This window comes from Cervus canadensis, chromosome 6 (genome assembly GCF_019320065.1).
Source record: "Cervus canadensis isolate Bull #8, Minnesota chromosome 6, ASM1932006v1, whole genome shotgun sequence".
NCBI classification, from domain to species: Eukaryota; Metazoa; Chordata; class Mammalia; order Artiodactyla; family Cervidae; genus Cervus; species Cervus canadensis.
This window is the reverse complement of record NC_057391.1, coordinates 78,673,578-78,695,338: the sequence shown is the minus strand read 5'-3', so window position 1 is coordinate 78,695,338 and position 21,761 is coordinate 78,673,578. Positions and strand designations below refer to the sequence as shown.

Sequence of the window (21,761 nt, the reverse complement as noted above, 5' to 3'; positions counted from 1 at the left end):
GAAAACCCACAAGTGATAGAGACTCCTTTGAAAACACTTTGACTCTCCTCTTCCATCATCAGCAAGATGGGCAGATGAAGTGGGAACCAGCCAACGGTTACCCACGGCTGATCCACAGCAGAGCTAGGCTGGAGCAGCATCTGGGGAAGAGAGATTGCTTCTGGCTTTCTCGCTCTTCGAGGGGGTGGGAGTGGGGTGGGGGGAGGGTCAGGCCCCCTGTGACAAGATCCTCTCCTGGGGTGTGTGTTAGTCCTGGGTCCTTGCTAAGCTTTCTGATCTCTCTCAGGAGCTGAAGGGCATTTTATTTGGTTTTAAAATATTTTCTTCATTCAACTGTTTAAAAATCAGATACCACAAACATAAAACAAGTTCCCAAATCAAAAGACAGGTTGAAACTGAATTAATTAAAAAAAAACTCACTAGATAAAGAATTAATACACAATGTGCATGCATGCTAAGTCGCTTCAGTCGTGTCCGAGTCTTTGTGACCCTACGGACTATAGCTCACCAGGCTCCTCTGTCCATGGGATTCTCCAGCAGGTATACTGGAGTGGGTCACCATGCCCTCCTCCAGGGGATCTTCCTGACTCAGGGATCGAACCTCATTTCTAATGTCTCCTGCTTTGGCAGACAAGTTCTTTACCACTAGCACCGCACATTAAACCTATTTAAAAAGTAAGGAATATGGTGAAAATAAAAACAATGGATTCTTCTGTAACAGCCCACTGTCTCATGTACGGTAATATAAATAAGTAGTCACATTTTCTCATGTCAACGGTGGGTCTGTGGGCTCTGCCAGCCGTCACGTATGCTGAGGGCAATTCCCACAAAATGTTCCTGAACAATTAGCAGGTTCAGACACCTCACTCTCCTCCGTATTGGCAACTAGCAGTGCTTTATTTTTTAACTTATTTTTTTAAATTTAGCAACCATGAGTTGCCAGCCCTTCTATCTGAACTAAATGTGGGAGGACTAACCTCTATGCTCTACCTCCCAGGGACTTTCTGTTTGAATTTTTTATTCTTACACGAGGTGGCAATGCTCCCTCCTTTTTCAAGTGCCCTCATATTCTACTTGCCCAGACCTTGATGGTAGCAGCATGAGGACGGTCCCCTTACAAGAGACACAGGTTAGCTGTCAAGGACAGTTACCCACAGCCATCCATTGACCAAACATTGAGCAGCTGTGGTGTGTCAAGTATGCTCTGCCTTTGACTGACACCTGCGCCCACGTCCACAGCATCCTTGCCAGTTAGGTCTTCCTTTAACACCCGCTGGATATATGAGGTTGAGCTACTAGCCTGAGCACATAGAGCTGGTCAGTAGCCTTGATGGCCCATCCACCGTCTCCTTGGTACATGACCATTACTCTCAAGGAAGGGGGCAGGTGGGAACGCTCAGGACTAAGGACTCCTCTCTGCCCATCCATACCAGGCAACCTGTCTGGGCAGGCTGAGGTGATTTTCTCAACCTCACTGAGAAAGAAGCTGCAGCTCTTGGGCATACGCTTGAGCGCATCCAGGGCATTTCTGCTCTGCCTGACGGGCTTCCCTTTGACTTTGGCTGCTGGACTAAGCTGAGGCTCAGCTCACTGCTGCTTGGTGCCCATGGATTTAAAGTGGTGGCTGCTGGACAGGCCAGTGAAGCTGCCTCTTCTGTTTGTGACCTTGTGTTATGGGTGCTGATGCCCCCGGGATCTCCATAGCAACAGTCCCGGGAGGAGAAAGGCAGGTGTGATGTTCGCCTTTCCTAAGGAGAGGCAGGCAGATGCTTCACTCCAGTTAGAACCAAATACCTGCAGCAAGCTGGCTGGGGAAGCCCTTCCTGGCTGCTGTTCCTGGCACTCCTGACTCCTGTCCCCTCATCACGCTCATCACCTAAGGGGCTCTTTTGCAAAGTTTGACCTCTGCCTGTTAGTTTTGGTGGGTGATGGGATAACTTCCTGCATAATCCCCATCTGTGCAGGGACAAATCAGCCACCGGACAGGCACGAGGGATGCCGAGAGTGACAAGGGCTCAGCAGCTGTGCCCGACACGGGTGGCACGATGCCCAGGCCCAGACTCCCCAGCCTCCTGTCCAAGTTGTGCATTTCCACTTTCCCTGCTGCGTTTTTCTCCGCAGGCAGGAGAAATCCCCTCTTTTATTACTGGATCTCTTATCTCCTTCCTCTAGCTCTGATTGAATAACCCCAGTGCTCTTTCTGTAATCAGCCTGCCCCAAGTTCTCGGTGGAGCAGAGGCGGGTATTCCGTTCACAAGGCCCCTCAGTAGCATGCCTTCCTGTAGCTGGTTCTGGGCTTGCCTCTTCCTCTCCTCCTCCTTCTCCTTAAATGTACTTTGGCATTTCTGCATTGGTTCACGCCAAATTAGACAAGGGCCAAAAGACTCAAGGAAACAGAGATATGGCTCAGTTGCTATTGGCAACAACTTGATTCTACTTTTTTCCCAACTAGGAAGTTCAAGTGACCCTCGACTATGGCCACAGGGGAGAGGGCTGCTGAAGTTTAGTGGATCAGACAGTAGGTGGGGTCACTGGCTGGGCAGCATGTGATTCTTCTCAGGACCCATGAGGACACCAACTCCACCTTCCTAACGGCACCTCTCATCTCCTCTGATCATGTTCACCCAGAACACATCCATGGGTTGGGGCCCTTGGTTAAGCCAGCTGCCAAGGCAGGGTTTCGAAGGCAGAGGTGGTCAACATGCTGACTGTCTCCCACCACCCCAAAGCATCATCTTTCCCGGGCTGTCCAGGTTCATTTAGAAGCATATGCAAAGAGAGTTGACTCATTTCTCTCTCCTCCCTACTATCAGGAATGCAATTAGGTGGGCATTTATCAGACAGGTATTCCTAATCTGAAAAAGTGTAGCAGGGGACAGGTCAAGCAGCATTTTTCAAGACATCTCTGGGTTGATGGAATTCCTAGCCACAGGGAACCTTCTTACTTCCCTCTGAACACTTTTCACATGTCCCTGCAATGCTGGACAGGGGATGGGTTGGTTCCTTAACCTTCTTCTCCCCTGGTGGTCTAGCAGGTACAAAGGTGAGATTTTCCCATTTCCCACAGGACTTGGCCCTGGGCCACAGGTGAAGAGTAATGGAAGCTGTAAGGGGGGACTAAGCTCAAGGATGCTGCTGTAGGATTTAAAAGCATCTTCAAAAGTAGTGGGCATTTCTTCTAGGGGCCCAGGAATGAGGGACAGGATTAGTATCCAAAGACATTATTTGAACATTGCCTCTGGGATAACAGACTCATCTCCCTGCCACTTCTGGACCCCTTGGCTTTTTGCTTCTCAGGAAGTAAAAACAAAACAAAACAACAAAAAACTATGGGTGTTAAAAAAAGGGCGGGGGGAACATCAAAAAAAAGGATGCCTCTGACTGTCCATGGAACTAGGGCGCAAGAACAGGAGGGGTGGGTGGAGGTGAGGCCATGGACACACAGATCATCTCTTCCAGTTTTGGGAGCACCTTCTGTTGCAGAAGGCCCCCAAGGAAGGTTAGAGCGTGCGGACGCCGGGATCACTCACCCACTGATGGAAGGAAGCCGCCTCGGGGGTGAAATGCAGCGGCCATTCTGACTCTGCGCCAGCAGCACTAGGCAATTGTGTTTTTAGGAAGGGAAGTGAAGAACAACTTATCCAGCTGAAACCGTGAAGACCGGTGGCTTCAGGGGCGCCCCTGCCCAGACGTGCACCCCGCAGCAGCAGCAGCAGCGGGGAGGCGGTCCACGCGCGGAGGCACATGCAGATACTGCGAATGTGCCGCACGCACCATGCACTGGACACGGAAGCGTGCAGCGGGCAGGCAGCACATGCACCAGCGCACGCAGCCGTGCACACGTCCATGTGCGTGTTTCACCACAGGCACTTACAAGAGCGTCTCGTGCAAGGTTCATAAGCAACCACGTGTTTGGCTGTAGAGCTTTACCTCAGACTCCTAAGATGCCCATCTAAAGCATTTACCTTAAGAGACATCTATAAACCCGACTTTCCTCAGGACAAAGCCATTCGTGTCAGAGAAAATGGCTTCTGTTTCTGTCGATACTACAAGCAGGGGCAGCGTGCACCCCAGAGGGCTGGTTTATGAGGGATTTCGAAGCATCCCTGGATTTCAAAGCCACTTGGTCCTGACTCCTCTGACAACCCCTCTTTGTAGTACAGTGCTTAAAAAAGAGAAGCCTCTGTTTATCTGGCATTGGAAGCAACCGGCCTTGGGGAGGCTGCGCTGCTCAGGGCGGCTCCAGGCAGGCAGACAGCGGCGAGGCGAGGGTTTCTGGGAATGAGGCTCTGCTACGTAGGGAGCGTTCTCTACCTCTGGAGAACTGGAGTTCATGCTCTGCTAGGGGAGAACTAGCTTTGATCTGGGACTGGAAGCAGGAGGCTTATTAGGGGCCTGCACCTCAGGGGACGGGAGCAAACGCCAGATCCTGGCAACATAGGCAGTGTTTCCTTGGTGGCCCTCCCCATGTCCTGGCACCATGCTGCTACAAGCCCCCAGGTCCCACAGCTTCCTGGGAAGAGCAAAGGGGCCCTGGGAAATAGACCACAGGACAGAAGCCGGTCTGCTTGGTACCGCAGTCCCTCCGTTCTGAGGGAAAGCAGAGAAACCAGCTCTCTGAGTTGACTTTAAAAATAAGACAGTAATAATAGCTACCATTTACTGAGTAGGGTCATGAGCTGGTTGCTCTAATAAATGAATGTGCTTTACACACACTGTCGTATTTGAGATATCTGTGTCCCATTCTCAACTGCTAAATAAATACATTAATACCTACTTCGCAGAACACTGTTGGAAATCAGGTATAGAATAAGAGCTAAGTGTGGGCTGCAGGTAACATCATCATAATAAAAAATAATAATAATACAAAGAGTTATGCTTGAACTTATATACTGCAAACACTATGCTAAGCATCTTGTGTATTTTTTCCCTCCTAATCACTTACTCTTTTTTTCTTTTTTAATTTGACCACGGCCTATATAGCATGTGGGACCTTAGTTCTCCAACTAGGGATCAAACCCACACCCCCTGCCTTGGAAGGCAGAGCCTTAACCACTGAATCACTGGGGAAGTCCTTAATCATTTCCTCTTATCTCCCTTTCACAAGATGCAGAAACCTAGGCTTGGAGGTGCTGCCTGAGTCAGAGTTAAGGGGTGGAGCTGGAGGAGAACCTAAGTCCCTCTCGGACCAAGATCCGCATGACACGGATGCCAACAGTGTGATACCGTGAACACCCAAGACACTGCAGCTGTTTTTGCCATGCCCTCATTTAGGGACAACATCCTCCCCAGGCAGCAGGCATCACTGTACCCCTCGGACAAGTGAGCAACTGGCCTGGGGTCTTATCCCAACTCCAGGTGGAGAAACAGAATTCAATTGGGGCTGCCCAGCCCCCACCTCGAGCCCACTCTCTACGTTCTGGTGGGCACTAAAGGGACGTTGTTCTCGGGGGCAGAGCCTGCAGGTCATCTTCAGTAGGGGATGAAAATACAGTTGGGGGAAATATCACTGCCAGGTTTTCAACAGCATTTAACCCCAGATGGTTGGTGCTACTCAGTCATATCCCAGATAGCCAACTACCAGCAGGCTAAAGAGCTGTGCGATGTTCAGGGCAGTCAGCTCCCAGGGGACAGTTGAAGCCTCTCAAAAGAGACTCCTGCCAGGGCAAGATGCGCCTCGATGTATAGTTCTTCACACAGTCCTGGGGAGGATGGAAATAAAGGGGACTCGGACATCACACCTGCACCAAGCTGTTGAAGGGCAAGCTGGGGACCCTGGTGGCCACCCTGTCTCTCCCCCACCTCCGCCACATGCCTTCCTGGTGATCCTTCTCCTAACATCCTGCACATCTAGAAACAGTTCAGCAAAGCTGTGATTGAGGGCCAGCAGATGATGGGCTCTGAAGCTATCATTACCAAGGAAACCATCCTTGAGGATATGACCACAGGATGGTGACCACTCTCAAAGGCTAATGATTGGATCCTTTACATATTCAGAACTTTCCAGCATTGTCGAGGACAGAGAATCCACCAGAAGTTCCCCTTTACTTTTGCTGCAGCTCCTAAGGTTTGACTGAGTTTTGTGTCAACTGCTCCATGTCTATTTCCCAACTTAACCTGCTATGATGTAAATGCCAGGCCCTCTATCCTTACTTGACAGTCCGTCTTTTTCCATTAGGGGTGGGGATTCAGATGCACCATGCTCTTGGTGTAAATGAGGAAGGCCAGGGGCAGGGAGTAAAACCATTCTCCAATCCTGTGAAAAAGTATAGACACCTCTCCCAGACCTCCATATCTCTCTCTCCCCTACCTCTGATATCCAGGCGTTAATCACCCACAACAGAGTTTTAAAGACCTGTTATGAGGGGACATAGGAGAAGGAAATGGCAATCCCCTCCAGTATTCTTGCCTGGAGAATCCTGTGGACAAAGGAGCCTGGGGGGCTGGTGTTCATAGGGTTGCACAGAGTTGGACACGACTGAAGAGACTTAGTCTGCATGCATGCATTGGAGAAGGAAATGGCAACCCACTCCAGTATTCTTGCTTGGAGAATCCCAGGGACAGAGGAGCCTGGTGGGCTGCCGTCTATGGGGTCGCACAGAGTCAGACATGACTGAAGCGACTTAGCAGCAGCAGCAGCATGAGGGGACACAGTAACAATCAACTCTGACTGGGCTTTCTTTAGCTTCAAAATGCATCTTATTAAAACTTTGCTGACTTTATCGGGATCGCCATGTTTAATGAGAGACCTCAAAGAATCTGAAAGCAAAAGATGAGGAGAGGAAAAAGCCATAAGCTGTAATCACCATAATTATACAATTCCATGATGAGGTGAAAGCAACCCTGGCAAAACCTGGGAGAGGAGGGAGTGTCATTTGCAATCAGGTTGGTCCTCAGGACAGCTGGAAAGAATGTGACAGGAGAGCTCATCCCTTCCCCTGAGTTGGGCTGAAGATGAGTGCTTACGGCAGGGCCCAGGAGGAGGGGGCCCATGAGCGCAATTTCCCCTTGGTCTAAGGTCTCAGGGGGTGTGTTCTACTCTCGGCCCGGCTGAGAAAGTTGGGTGCCAACTTGTCCACCTGGAACCAGCAAGTCCTATCGGGTAAAGGCAACTGGCTCAATCATCTTTTCTGCTTTCAACAAAATATGCTTTCTGGATGGGAATGATATCAGGCCAAGCTTTCTCCAGTGCAGAGCCAGGGAACCCACCGACTGCGTTCAGCCTCCCTGAGCCCATGGGTACGAGTGTCCTCCACTCACTAACTCCTCCCAGGCATTCAGGGAGAGAGCCCTGTTGCCCAGGGCTTAGTTGCAGAAGCAGTGATTGGCTTAAAAAACCAAAAACAAAAGGCAAGGATGATGTTGCCTTGCTTGAATTGCAATTGCTTGAAGGGCAGCAATTCCACTTCTGGACAGTGGTCTTGCTCTGACTTTATCATAATCTAGCTTCTTTTTTTCCCTTCAAGGTAGAGTCAAACCTGACTCGTCTGGATCCTTCTTCTCCAGTCTCAGCAAACTCACTCCATTTGATCTGTTCTCCTTTCCCATAGTTTATTTATAAACCTGTGATAACATGCAATGTTTCATAAATATTTAATGCATCTGAGGATTCTCCTTGGAGGAGGTGGGTGGAATCCAGTATAGAAAACTGCTCTACAATATCCCTGGCCATTCAACATCTGAATGTTTCCAGGAAGCTACCTGTTCCTTGAGGTGACATATTCTACCCCTGGGAAGTTGATACTGTTAGAATATTCTTAGTAGAGTGACCCTGCCCATGTCTTCTATCCATTTGTTTTAGCTTTGTCTGGAACAATCTAGAACTGTCCACTCACTCTGGGAGACAAACCCACATATAGCTCCTGATGGTTTCTCAATCTCCTTGCATGCGCGCTAAGTCGCTTTAGTCATGTCCGACTCTTTGTGACCCCATGGACTGTAGCCCACCAGGCTCTTCTGTCCACAGGATTTCCCAGGCAAGAGTACTGGAGTGAGCTGTCATGCCCTCCTCCAGGGGATCTTCCCCAACCAGGGATCGAATCTGCATCTCTTATATCTCCTGCAGGTTCTTTACCACTAGCGCCAGGGCAGGACATGTTTATCTACTTCAGTTTCATCTGACTGGGCTTCCAGAGTCCCCAGCTATTCTTTTCTAAATTTTCTCTAGTTTGCTGAAGTTCCTGATAAAATGAGAGAGCTTGGAAACAAGAGTCAACACAGTCTAGAGCAATGAAGCACTTCTGACCGTTCCACTTTGTTATTACAACCTAAAGACACTTAAAAAAAAAAAAGTGACTGCCTCCCACTTTTACTTCTATCAAGCTTGCAATCAACTAGAACCCCCAGAGTTTTTAAAACTTGAATTACAGTGAAGGCTAGGAATGTCATCCTGTAGTTGTGAGACTGAATTCTTTTTAACATAAATTTTATCTGGTTAAATTATACCTGGTTGTTTGGACCCATCATTCTACCTGACGGAGATGGTCTTAACATGACAGACCATACTGCCTGTCAAATGAGCAACACATTCTAGGTGTGTGTCTTTGAATGTGACTGGCATGTTTGTCTCTTCATCTGAGTCATCAAAAAGGATATTGGACTAGACAGGGCTGTGGCTGGACCCTTGTGGCCACAATCAGAAATTGCATGTCCCGTGGACATAGATCTATGAATTCACCAGCCATCTGGATGCTGGCACTGCCGGGGTAGCTATACACGCCCCACCCCATCCTACCATCCCATCCACTGGGGACTCCAAAAACAAACACTCCAGGGTCTTTCTCTCCTAGGCCTTCGGGGAATATCACTGAACTGAAGATCCACTGCTCCAAGCTCTTTTCAGCTCCCCTGTGGTGTCCCAGTTAGCATTCCGCTTCATTGCAATGTTCTAGGGATTGTTCCTTCCTAGGGATTTGTATCCTGCCTTTCTTCCAGAATACGGTGCTTCCCAAACTCAGTTAGAACCAAAGTACTCATTTGCTGCTTACAAACAGGGAAGACTCCCACGTTGTTTTTCACCAGGAGCTCATTTTGGAAGAATGCCACGGCCATCTTACTTCTCAGCCTTCCAAGTCCTTAGCCCTTGAGCACTCTGACTTCCAACCCTCCGGTTTGGACACAAGCAGAGTTGGGTCTCTTCTCCCTGACCTTGACATTGGCAGTCTGGTCCGCTTCCTAGGTTCCTGCTATTCCAAAGCCTGGCTAGCGCCTGGAGGTTTCTCTCCTGCCCCTGTGTGGTGCCACGTCTCCCCTGGCAGGTCCGAGGCAGATTCTGTCCTGGGCAGAAGCGGGCATCCCGTCCCCCACTCAGGCCTGCCCTCCCTGCTGCTCATTCTGCCAAGCGCCCTGCCGTCGGTCACCTTCACCCTCTGCCTTCTCACTGGACAGATGGGAGCCCCGGGCCGTCCTCGTGTGGCTGCCTGGGGACAGGTGCCAGAAATCTGACTGCACAAGTGACAAGGAACAGGCTGAAATCCCACAACCCATCAGCCGCTTCTCAAGGGGGAGCTCCTTCTAGAAGGACGTCTTTCCTGAGTCGGGGAGTGGGGTGCGGAAGGAAGGCTCTGTTACGGCAAAGGGCTGCAGGTCAGCTCCCAAAATAGCGTCCTGCCTGGCGCATCCATCCCCGGCGTGCCCCCAGCCTGCCTTGCGGGAGACTGGCAGGGCTGCGATTTGGATTGGAATCAGTGGCTGTAAACACACAGCTGTGCCTTTCTGCCTCACAGGAGTCTTTCACTTGACTGCTCGGCACACTGGGGTCTGGGGAAGGCAGGAGCTGGCCGGGTGGGGGACAGGGAGGAGGAGGGAGCGGTTTTGCAGTGCCGAGCTCTCCCCTGTGTCCGGGGGCTGAGTCACTGGTGCATTTTTGCTCGAGTGGGCACTCCGCGGGGAGAGTGTTTTTGGCTGCTTTTTGGTTGACAGATGAACCATCGGCTACAATAGCTGGGAGCTCCTCCTTCCCAGAGGAGTGGCAGGATCTAGGGCTGGATTTCTCAAAAATGACTACCTCTGACCTTTTGATTAATAAAAATCTCCCCCTTCCCCAGGGTTGCAGAAAGACCTTCTCCAGGGCCCTCATGGAGAACCATTTTATCTCTTTGTCTTCTCTGTATCCTGCCAGCCAAGCTGATTCGGCCATCTTAACACTTTATCATTGGTTTGCAAAAATCAGACTTTTACATTTTCCCTTTCTAGCTGCAAAACTAAAAGAGTAAACATGCTTTTTCAAACTTCACTTGGACCCAAGATGGAGAGAGAGGAATAGAGACTGGAGGAGACTTAACCTACTGCTGACTCTGACCAGGATAACATGCCCTCTCGTGACCTCTTTTTGGGCATCTCCGAGAGGACTGTGGCGAGCCAGCCCAGAGGTCTCCAGGGGCCTGGAAAAGGTGGTAGCAGGAGGGTGGCAGCGTGATGCTGAGGCCCCAGATGCTCACACTTCATTTTTTCCCACGCCCCCGCCCCATGCCCAGGGTGACGTGGCAGTACCTGCATGGGGCCCACCTTTCTGCCCAACTGACCTCACCCCACCTCCCAACACACACCCAGCTGGGCATCCGTCCCAGAAGGGTGGGCACTGCAGCACCGGCATGGTTGACAGGGTGTGCGGTGCTTAACCTGCTCTTTGTGACCTCTCTCTCCCTGCCCTCCAGGGGTCACAGTGCGGAATGAGCCCCGAACGATGGAGGGATGGAGCCTGTGGGGTCGGGGGGCTGCGGCACTCAGTTCCGCCAGTGTTTATCCTCAAATCCTTGTCAAAGGATTTTAAATGGACACCCAACTCAGTTCTCTCCTTGGTTTAATTCCCATCCTCCAGGGTGGGCAGCTACTTTTCGGGCAGGCTCCTCTCTCATTCTGAGGGATGATTAGCACAACTCGAAAATCTCAGGACAGAGAGAAGCACAGACCCATAGAATGTCCCAGCTGCAAAGGGCCCTAGAGATGATCCAGTTGGTGCCATTGTACACAGGACAAAACCAGGGCTCAGAGAGGGCTCAGTGGGCCTGACGTCACACTGCTAGCAGGCTGAGGCTGGAAGCAGGAGTCAACCTGGGCAGGGCTCTAAGGAGTTTCCCAGAGTCTTAAGGGAAGTCCTCACTTTCCAGGAGAGACCAGCTCATACTTTACCTCCCAAGCACGGCTATGATATCTACCTCCATCTCTAGGCAGACCCGGGTCTCACTGCTGCTCTATCTCAGGGCTCCAAGATCCGATGGGAACAGGCTGTCACTATATAGCCTGTGACCCTGACATCCCAAAGGGGCCCAAGGACTGTGTGCAATCAAAATCAACTCTAGAGATTTTAAGCCAACCGTTCCTTGCTGAAAGGACCTGTTTGACTGAGGTCAAGGCCCTCTAGGGGCTCTGCTGTCTAGGTGTTTGAGAGCTCATTTCAGAGCCCAAGGCTCTGCCCTGACATGCTGAGAGGAAGGGGAAACAGCCTCCAGGCAGGGAGAAGGAACTGCTGTGTGTATGGGTGGCTGGGGTAGGCTGATCACCCTGGCTGCCTGCCCCCTGCCTTGCCTGGAGGGCCTCAGCCTTCCACTTCCAGTTCAACACCTGGGCCTCAGGCTGGGGGTTGCAGAGCTGCCCGGAAGGTGGGGGGGAGGTTACTCTCAAGAGCTTTTCCTTGGCTTCTGGGTGGGGCAGGGGGAAAGGGAGAAGGAAGGCGGGTGACAGCTGGCTCCTAGGGCTTCCTGGTCTCCATCTGACTTCCCCGCTGCATTCCTTGGCAGGCAGGACTGAAATGCTTGTCATGGAGGTGCCGCTTGGTGCATGCCAAGACTCCCTCAGCTCCCGGCCCTTGCTGCTTCAAATCCTAGGAGCACCTCAGCAAAGCCCAACTGTGATGTTTTCTTCGGAGAGGGATGAACACCTGGTTCTCATCTCTGCTGTCCTCCGAGGCCTCCAGCACCAGCCATTCCTTTGTCCATCTCGGGAGCCTGAGGCTACAGCCGATGAGGCTCTCAGGAGGACAGCTGGGGCTTCGGCTGAACGCCCAGGCACGGGTGTCCAGGGAGGCTGATGCCGCTGTCCCTTGGGGCTGCCACTTCTCCTAAGTTAAATGCTGTCCCTTGTATAAAGATGCAGAGGACTTTTTCTATCTTCTCTTCCTCAGAGTTCCTCCTCTGGAGAACTCCTCTGGAGTTCTCACCAGATGGCTTCAGCCACCAACCAAAATGGGACAGTCCAGTTGCTGCTGTTGAGTCTTGGCTGATGGCCCTTTGCTACTTCTTGTCTTCCTCCCGCACATCCTTCTGTCCTCTGTGTCAGAGTTGGCCCTTGCTTTGCAGTAGACCCTGAAGGAATGAGCACGCCCAAGAGAGAGCAGGGGGATGGACAGTCTTTCCTCTCTGGCCCCCTGTTGACTGCAAACCCGGGGAGATGGCAGAGAATGGCAGGCTGGCTGGTCCTGAGCAGTGGGAAGTAGTCTTCAGTTAAAGAAGACCCTCCTCTCCCCAGGCAGCAATACCTGGGACCTCCAACCAGAGAGTATGAAGAGGAGATGGAAGGCAATGCAAACACAATCTATAGAAGCTTCCTACTGTGGCTTTCATATTTTATAGCCACTGTGAAAGGACGCTTCCCAGTGCACAGAGCTGGGGGAAAGAGGCTCCATTTATCTAATCTGAGGCCATGTCTGAGCACCTCCCCGCCCCCAGCCCCTCACTTTAAGAACCTGCTATGTGTCACAGCTCTTCCTGGGCCCAGGGCTCTTGTGACCAGGGCCACCCTGTATGATGGTGTGAGTCACCCACTGTACAAGGGCAGCTGAGGGTTAAGGAGGGGCTGAAATCCAGCTGCACTTTGCTTGGCCATCTGGGCATCTGTGGGGTTGGGCCCATCAGAAGGATCCTGTTTTCTGCTCTGGATAAAGATGCACTATGGGCTGGCTGCACCGTGCATTGGACTTTGAGTGACATTTGCTTCTGAACTTGGGCTGGCCCTATCAAAAAGCAGGCTTTATGCAAGCTCTGTGGCTCCGGGTGGCCAAAGTACATGGTGCCTTGGCACAGCATAACCCCTATTTGCTACTTGCTACTCGCTACTCAAGTTCTGCATGACTCAGAATGAAGCTTCCATTAAAAGGAGCCATGTGAAAAACAATGCCTCTGCTGGGGATCATAAGGCTCCTTCTGCACTCAAACTAGCATAGCTCTAGCAGCTTCTATGAACCATACTGAACTCCTTTCTAGGATCCCATGTCAAAGGGGGCCTCTGTGGCCTTCCACAGATAATCCCTCCATATCATGATACAGGAGTCTAAGAAAAAACAATTTGCTTTCTCCAAATGTTCCTCCTTTACCAAGAAAAGAAAGAGCACTGCATGGGAGAAATGTTGGACCCAGGTTCAGTCTTGATAAGAAGTTAGCTGACTGAGATAATGAATGATCTGGATCAACATTTCCTGTCACTGGTTAGTCCTGAATAGCAGCTGGCCTCACATCCCTGGTCCAAGGACTGCCCAGCTTCATTCCCTCATTTTCCCATGATGTGGATGGTCTTTCTTCATGTATTTCCCAGGACCATGAGAATGCTATTGTGCTAGCCTTCCATTGGGTTTTATAGTTTACAGTATACAGAAGATGAAATATTCATGTAGACCTTCTTTCAAATAAATCAAGCACTTTATGTATATTAGACCCAGAAAATGGCTATCAAATTGCAAGACATATTGGCTGACTGGTTAATTTTGTTTGATTAGAATACTGGGCTGTGAAAACCACATTCTTGAGTTCCAGCCTCAAGTATTCTGAGAGCTGCTACTGCTCTAGACCTGTGGGTCATTTCCTCAAACTCAGCCTCGTCTGGTTACTCCAAGTGGTGATACCCCAAGATCACAAGCAGCATGGATGGATCAAAACAAGTCCATCTCTATTTCTGCTACTGGAAACAAAAATTCAGAATGCGTGACCCTTTAGAGTCTTTACAGAAAAATAGCAGGCAATTTAGGAATGTTTTGGTTTGGAAGGTTGGGCTTTCTCTCATATAGATTCTAAAAATCTCAGGAGTTTGGGAGATTTTTCTCCTTCAGCTGGCCCTGAAAACATCTCCCTAAGTTCTCCCAGGTGCACACTTCAAATGCTTGGAAGGTGTCTGGTGCTTTCTCATTCCAAACACTTTGTTAACAGACCTTGGAGAACCACTGAACCAACACCACTTCTGGGAAGAAGGGACGTCAATAAATGCTCCTCGCAGAGCTTCATTGAGATCATGTTTGTTCTCCCAACACCCACTTCTCATGAAAAGCAGCCTGGAGAGATCTGGATGCCTCATCTGAGGACCAGGCTTCTTCTCACAGCCTCAGCCCACGTGGTCAAGCTGAAGGGCCTGCCCGGGGTTGCAAGAGTTTTGCTTTCTCCATAATATACTCTGGGCTTGTCAACAAAACCCCTGAACATTCTCCACTTGCAGCCTCCAGGCCTCAGATGAGAGGGAGGAATGAGTTCCCACCACTCTCTATCAGCCGTCAGGGGTGGAGGGACTCCCACGGCCTTGCCTCCAATAGCCCATGGCAGCTTCTTGGTGCATGAAGCTACGTGGCTGCGGCAAACCAACCATGAAGACTGACAGGGGATCACAGGCCTGACATTCTGCAAGTTCTGATTTCTCATGAGGAAAGACCACAGAGAGAGAAGACCAAAGAAGAGATGGGATGAGCACCCATATTTTAATTGCCATCTACTTGAGTTGCTGTGAAGCTGACATCTAGCAAATTCAGAACTCTGTTTAAATTCAGTGAAGATTCATCTAGCTATGACAGGTAAACAACCAGGTTGCTGCCCACCCAGAATTCTTAGAATTTATCTTAAAAGGATAAAATAAAGATACTAATCACACAGGATTAGCAGGAACTCAGTAGCTGGTTTCAGGAAAGAAGGGGACTGGCTACTTCCCGTGTACCAAGCCCTATGCCTCAGTCTTACAGAGTATGTGTGCATGCTAAGTTGCTTTAGTCGTGTCTGACTCTTTGCGACCCTATGGAATGTAACCTGCCAGGCTCCTCTGTCCGTGGGATTCTCCAGGCAGGAATACTGGAGTGGGTTGCCATGCCCTCCTCCAGGGGATCTTTCCGATCCAGGGATCGAACCTGCTAGCGCCACCTGGGAAAGCCCAATCTTACAGAGAACATTAGGGAAAAAGGAGACGGGTCTGTGTTTGTCTACAGACCACAGTTCAGAATCTGCACCGGGCACCACGGGGAAGAACTAACCACCACAGCCACGCCACCCCATGGCTACTGCCCTATCACGCTATGCAAAGGAGGCTAACATGGGGCTGTCAGGGACATGGGAACTCATGCAGAGGCCACCAACACACACACACACGCACGCACGCACGCACGCACGCACACGTACACGCACACACGCCAGCCGGACCTCACCGCCAGAACCCATGCAGCACGGCCGCCTCCTGCACACGCAAAAGCCACCGGCGCAGCAGCAGCTCACCTCCCGCACCCGTGTGGCTGCCAGAGTCCCAGGGGGAAATTTGGATTTTTTTTTTTTTTTTTTTGATGAGCTACAGTTCTGAGCCAATTTATTTCATGGTCCAGCTACAGCCTTCTCCCTGGGCTGCTGCAGAAGGTGCACCCACCAAGCAGCCCCAAGGGTGGGGGCGGGAGTGGTCCTTCCTTCTGGAAGCCCCCTTGCACAGGAGAGCAAATGTCGGGCCAGGGGCTGGGTGGGGGGGCCGTGCACCCATCTGCAGGGGGAGCTGCTGGGCCTTTTGTCTTTTGCAAACTGGTCCCTAGGAGAGAAGCCACCGACACTCGCAGAAGACCATGGGTGGGTGTGCGAAGGGAAGAGCACTGGGCTCCCTCCCCTCCCGAAGGAAACGACAACCACCACCGAGAAAAACGGAAAGAAAGCCAAAAAACCAAAGAAAACCAGCTGAACTTACCACACTGCGAGTGAACTTTTCTAAGGAAGTTCTACGACCTTGCTCACTTTCTGGCTTTAGGGGAAAAAAAGATAGGGAGAAAAATACAGAAAAAAAAAAATTCTTCAGATAACACATGGTTCCTAAACAGCAGCAGCGGCAGCTAATGAACCAAAACAAAAGCAAAACAGGGCGGAGAAAAAAAACAAAAACAAAACAAAAAACAGGAAGAGAGAAGCAGCCAGCGCTGTATGCGGGAGTCAGTGGGAGAGACAGGAAACAGAAGCCCAGGAGAGATGGGGCTGCCTCCTCAGAGCAGCAAGGAGAGAGGGGTGTTTGCTTCTAGAAGAGTCATTCATCTTGCTTCCGGGCTAGAGTGGGAGCCACCTGGCTGGGAGCTGGGCCCTTGGGAACAGTGGGGCGCTGCCTGATCACTGCTTTCAACCAGCCGAGCCCCTGTGCAGGGAACAATTGGGGGCCTCAACTGGGGATACAGTCCAGACCAGCTCCCAGGGCCAACGGGGTGTCGGGGGGATGCACTGAGACGTCAGGAAATGGCCGTGGGCAAGGCGAGGTCATCAAGTCCTCCATGAGTCTGGGTTAGGACTTTCTCTGAGATCTTCCAGTCAGAAAGTTTGCTAACTTCCAGGACATCCTTGCAGCCCCCTAAGGACACTCCTTCTGTATCCTGAGATCAAGGAGGCTCTCTCTGCCCATGTCTTTTGCAACCACAGAGGTCTTGGGTCTCAGAAGGAGTATTCTGGACAGAAAATACTCTTCCGGTACCTGGGCAGGTGACCCCTTCCAAGGTTTACTCATAGCAGGGGGCAGGCGACAGGCAGCTCAGGAGCCTCCTGGGGAGTCTTAGCTGAGGGCACCCCCTCCTTGCCACCCCCACCCCCCATAATACACACAGAAGGAAGAGGGGGCAAAGCCCTTGTGTACTCCCCAGGCCAGGCAGCTCTCCTCTACGGAGGAGGAGGGGCTGTGGTGTGTACCTGACCCTCTCCCCAAGTTTCCTGCTTTTCCAAGGGGGGAAGAATTATGTCCCAAATACCTGCTAGTTTATCCTAGAGCCCAGTTCCGGGGTCCTGAATCCATGCCTGGGAAATCTGGAGAGTACACACACTCACATGGACACACTCACAGATGCACACACACTCATAGACACATACTCTTACATGGACACACATACTCAGACACACAGAACACACACTCGCAGACACGTACACTCACATGGACTCATATACTCACAGACACACACCCTCATATGCACACACCACACACTCACAGACACACACAGAGCAAATAATGGAAGTTAGAGAGCTGAAGAAGCAGCCAGGGGTCTGTGGGTCTGCAGGACGTGCTGGAAGCCGAGGGGGCAAAAGGCAGGCACTGTGTGTCACTGGGGACAAGATCAGATGGCTTCCTTGGCCATCATGTCCTATCTCCTAGGTTGGTTGCTGAAGACAGAGAGGATACTGCAGGAGGAAAATACAACACGGATGACACACAGCCGCAGAGCCAGGCTGGTCTTTGTCCTTCAGATGCAGCACTGAAGGACATGTGCTGGGCTTGGCACCATAGCCAGTCTGCACTTGGGGATGGCAGCACTCAGCTTCAATCCAGTGGGCAACCTGGGGGCCATCCATGTGGCTCAAGTCAGGCCGGTCCTAGGCCCCACAGCTGGAATTCTGTGCCTATCCTTCTCATCCCCTGGCTATCGAGTGGCCACTCACACAGAGGGACCATCAGCCTGACTCATCTGGCTTCCTCTGCCTTGCACAGGTCCTTGGAGCTGCCCCATCCTGGCTATGCTTATTCCCTTAGTTGTGTCTGACTCTTTGAGACCTCACGGACTATAGCCCACCAGTCTCCTCTGTCCATGGGATTCTCCAGGCAAGAATACTGGAGTGGGATGCCATTTCCTCTCCAGGGGATCTTCCCACCCCAGGGATTGAACCCGGGTCTCCCACGCTGCAGGTGGATTCTTTAACGTCTGAGCCACCAGGGAAGCTGGAAGGGTCCTAGAGGGGTCCTCAAAGTGTCCTGGTAGGGTCCTCCAAGCCCAGCTCACCTGCCCCTGAGGACCTGGCTCAACAGAATGACTAAGATACTTGAATAGAGGATGGATTAGGGAGGAAGGATCGGCAGGCTGTGCCCCCACAGTGCATCACGGGACTTTGTGAGCAGAAAAGTGAGGCTGCTTTACAGCCTGCCTCTTAGCTGGGACTACGGCTCACATCCCATCATGACCTGGACGTGTAGATCTCATGGTGAGCCCACTCCTGGCAACTGAAGACACTTTGGGTCTACCTGAAAGTGCCGAGTTACTCCATCCATGCCTGGAGCTCAGGGGAAACAGAAGAAAAGGTAGGCTTGTCACTGATTTTAGGAACAACTACCCCCTGAATATTGAAAGGGCATTGGCTCCAGCAAGAGCTTTCGACCCCCAAGGACACGCCTTGAGAGGGCTGGGATGAAAATTCTAATAAATTTTATTGGTGACATGTCACAGGCAGGCCATCTGTTCCTGCCTCACTTGAGTGACCTCCTCTGTGAAGCTTTTCTTGTACAGGAGGACTTGAGGCCACAGGAACCTCAGTCCCACTCCTTGTGCAGGGGTGTGTTTTCTCTTTGCACTCAGACTCACAAGGAGACTAAACGGCCTCTGACTTCTTCTGTGCGTGTGGACACATATGTGGACAGGCCCAGGTGACCCCAACTGCGGAAGCCCATGATTTCCCCACACTGGGATCGGTTCAGGGTCTTGAGCTGCAGGAAATAAGGAACGCTCACTTTGACCTTCTCCCCTGAGATCTGGGCTGCCGATACTAAAAGTCTTCACCTTTCTTGAAAAACTGGGTATCAGAACCATTATTTGGGGGGATGTCAGCCCACTCCATCAGGGCCCCTCCACCTCCACCCTCCTGCCAGGGAGCTGGCTGGAGGCTGGGCTTCATGTTGCCCATCATAGGAGTGACACATGATGAGAAAGGGTGCAAGCCAAGAAAGCTGGGTCTCGGACATTCTGGGTGCCCCCCAAATCTACTTCTCTTTCTGACTCTTAGGGATATCTTCAGGGCTACACAAGGGCAGGTGAGCAGGAGACAACTGCTCTCCTAGTCTAGGGAGTGACGTGGTTACCAGCCAGGCACACAGTCGGGCTCCCAGCCCATGAGGTCACAGCACACAGAAAGAGGGGCAGCCGGACAGAGAGGGTGTCGCTGGACAACCGCAGGCTAGGGGACTGCCACCGGGAGGCTGAGAGGCAGAAGAAAGGGATGTGCGTGGTCTTAAGCAGTGAGGCACGCGAGTCCTGGAGTTTGGCGCGAGGAGAGCCACACTGAACCCCTCGTGGACTTCAGATCAGACCCGCAAAGCGCAGAGTGTTCACTGGCACACTGGGACCATGAGCCAACCCCCTACCTTCCCCTTCCCTCACCCCCTGGCCTCCAGCTTTGCCTTCCCTCCTCCCGGAAATCCAGCCACATTCATTCTTGTTCCAGTCACCCCTCATCACCTGCATGCTGGGGGGGGGTCCCTGCACCCCCAAATCTAGACCCTGAGGGCTGCAGGGAACCAAGACTTCATTCAGAGTGGAGGGCGGGGAGGGAGGAGCTAGGATGCCATTTCTTCTTGGTTAAAAGAAAAGGCAAATGCTCTGGGGCAGGTGGCGGATGGGAGAGAGGAAAGGGCAACAGCCCCAGGCAGGATTTCCGGTGCCCCATCGCCCCGGAAGAACTCTAAGCCTTTCTATGCAGAGGGGGCTGCCGCAATCCTTGCCTTACACTCATCTCTGCACGCTGATCGGGGCAGAAAATTCTGTGGGAGGGGGCTGGACCCGCCAGTGGTTCCCTCAGGGGTTCGTTGATGTCACAGCCAGCCCTCTGCTCCTGGGCTGAGCCCCAGGGGCCTCTTAGGTGGTCACTCCCTCCACCATGGGCAGACAGGAAGATGGAGATGCTGGGTACCAGGAGACAGGAGGCCACACCATGGACCTCAGCAGGGTGGGCTGGGGTGGTAACAATCCTAATTGTCTTCTACTGGAGTGGAAGCAGGGACAGAAGGGAGAGAAGAAGAGAGAAAAGAAAGAAAACCCAAGGGATGGTATTCTCACGTCACACCAGCAGCAAGCAGCAGGCAAAGGTCAATAGTGCTAAGAAAGGCAAGGCCGCCCTTCCCAGGGATACCTTCTTCTTGGCCAGCAGCAAGTCCTGGTAAGCATTGGACCGGAGGAAGCGGGCGTAGCTGTCACTCTTCATCAGCTTGTAGATGTGCTCCTGGGGAGGCGGGAGATGGTAAGACACAAGAAAGAACTGTCACCCAACACTAAAGGGAATGGCAACCCAACTGGCCACTGTGTTAGGAAAGAAACAAACAAGCCAAACTCTGCTGGTATGAACCTGGAAAAAGAGGTAACATGTTTGCTTTGTTGTTGTTTCTTCCCCCACTCAGAAAACATTAACTAAAACCTATTTTCTTCCTCAGTGTAAAAAGATCCTTGAAGATCATGTCCCAGAAGCTTTGTAATTGGCCCTTGGTCCCATGTTGAGATGCTTAATGATTAAAACCACAGGCGCAGCGATAAGAAGGAAGAAACTACTGATGGTTCCAACCACTTGGATGAATCCCAAAGGAATTATCATGAATGAAAAAAAAAAAAGCCCCAGAAGGTTTACATACTATATGATTCCATTGATGTGACATTCTTGAAATGACAAATTGTAGAAACAGACAACAGATAAGTGGTTGCCAGATTTCAGGGATGGGAGAGGGGCAAGGAGGGGAGAGAGGTGTGGTTAGAACAGACAATAGGAAGGGTTCTTTGGTGAAAGGCTAGTTCTGTATCTTGACACATCTTACACATGGGACAGAGTTGTATAGAACCTCACACACACACACACGTACATATGAGTACAAGCAAAATTGGGAAATCTGATAAACTCAGGGGATATAGCAATGTCAACATCATGGCCATGATACTGTACTATAGTTTTTGCAGATGTTACTGTTAGGAGAAGCTGGGTAAATGGTATGTCTCTATAGTATTTCTTATAAGTGCCTGTGAATCTAAAAGTATCTCAAAAAGATTAACTAAAAAAGTAGTCCACAGGCAATGATGCAATTGGGTTAGTTAATGCACGTCAGGGCCACCACCCCATCCTGGAAGAGTACTCTTAGAGCCAGATCATGGGGTCTTGTGGGCATGGTGGGGCATGGTGCCCTCCTGGGCTCCTAGAGCCATTACATTCTGGCCATGGCAATGGATTTTACCCTTGACTTTCAGCTAATTCCTGTAGCCTTGTGATCCCTTTCTAATAGGTCTGTCCTCATTAAGGACAGGGAAAGCCAGGTTCATTACAAGAGGGAGCTTATCGATTGAAAAAGCGTTATTTATCAGTTGAAATGTAAGGTAGCACAGCTACACGGAAAAGCCTGGTTGTCCCAAGAGAGGACCTGTTAAAAGGAGGGTGGGCTTTCCCTAGGGAGGGTGGGATCATTGAGTGGGGAAGCATCTTCTCTGGTGTATGCTCCTTGTCCATCCTGTGATTCTGGATAAGGGCCCCAGGGCTTGGAGGAATGGAGAGCTGGGCAGTGGAGAGGATGCTCAGTGGAGAGGCTGGACTGGTCATTAAGGACCTCTTCCTCGGGTATTCTCCCAGAGGATGGGTGAGGTAGAGACCTTTCCTCCGTTGGGGGCACCCTGTAGAGGTACCTGGCCATTTTAGAGATGCTGGTACATCCCAGAGGAAGCTGGGTTACATCAAGGGCTTGCTAAGACTCTCTCCCTACCCATCTCCAAAAAAAGTGAAGGCATGGACTCCCCTGATGGTCCAGTGGTTAAGAATCCACCTGCCAATACAGGGGACACA

The 21,761-nt window shown here is 51.2% G+C and overlaps 1 protein-coding gene across 15 annotated transcripts in view; it reads right to left on the bottom strand.

Moving 5' to 3' along the window:
• RGS6 (regulator of G protein signaling 6) overlaps nt 1-21,761 on the bottom strand; it is a 589,904-nt gene that overhangs the window by 6,953 nt on the left and 561,190 nt on the right. For 6 of the 15 annotated variants that reach the window (XM_043472448.1, XM_043472449.1, XM_043472444.1 and 3 more), the window contains exons 16-18: nt 20,079-20,168; nt 15,907-15,960; nt 3,531-3,597 (exon numbers count right to left, since the gene is read on the bottom strand). In XM_043472448.1, coding sequence (XP_043328383.1) covers nt 3,531-3,597; nt 15,907-15,960; nt 20,079-20,168 — 211 coding nt within the window. The remainder of the gene's footprint in view (nt 1-3,530; nt 3,598-15,906; nt 15,961-20,078; nt 20,169-21,761) is intronic. The other 9 variants (XM_043472452.1, XM_043472454.1, XM_043472453.1 and 6 more) reach the window with 4 other exon arrangements.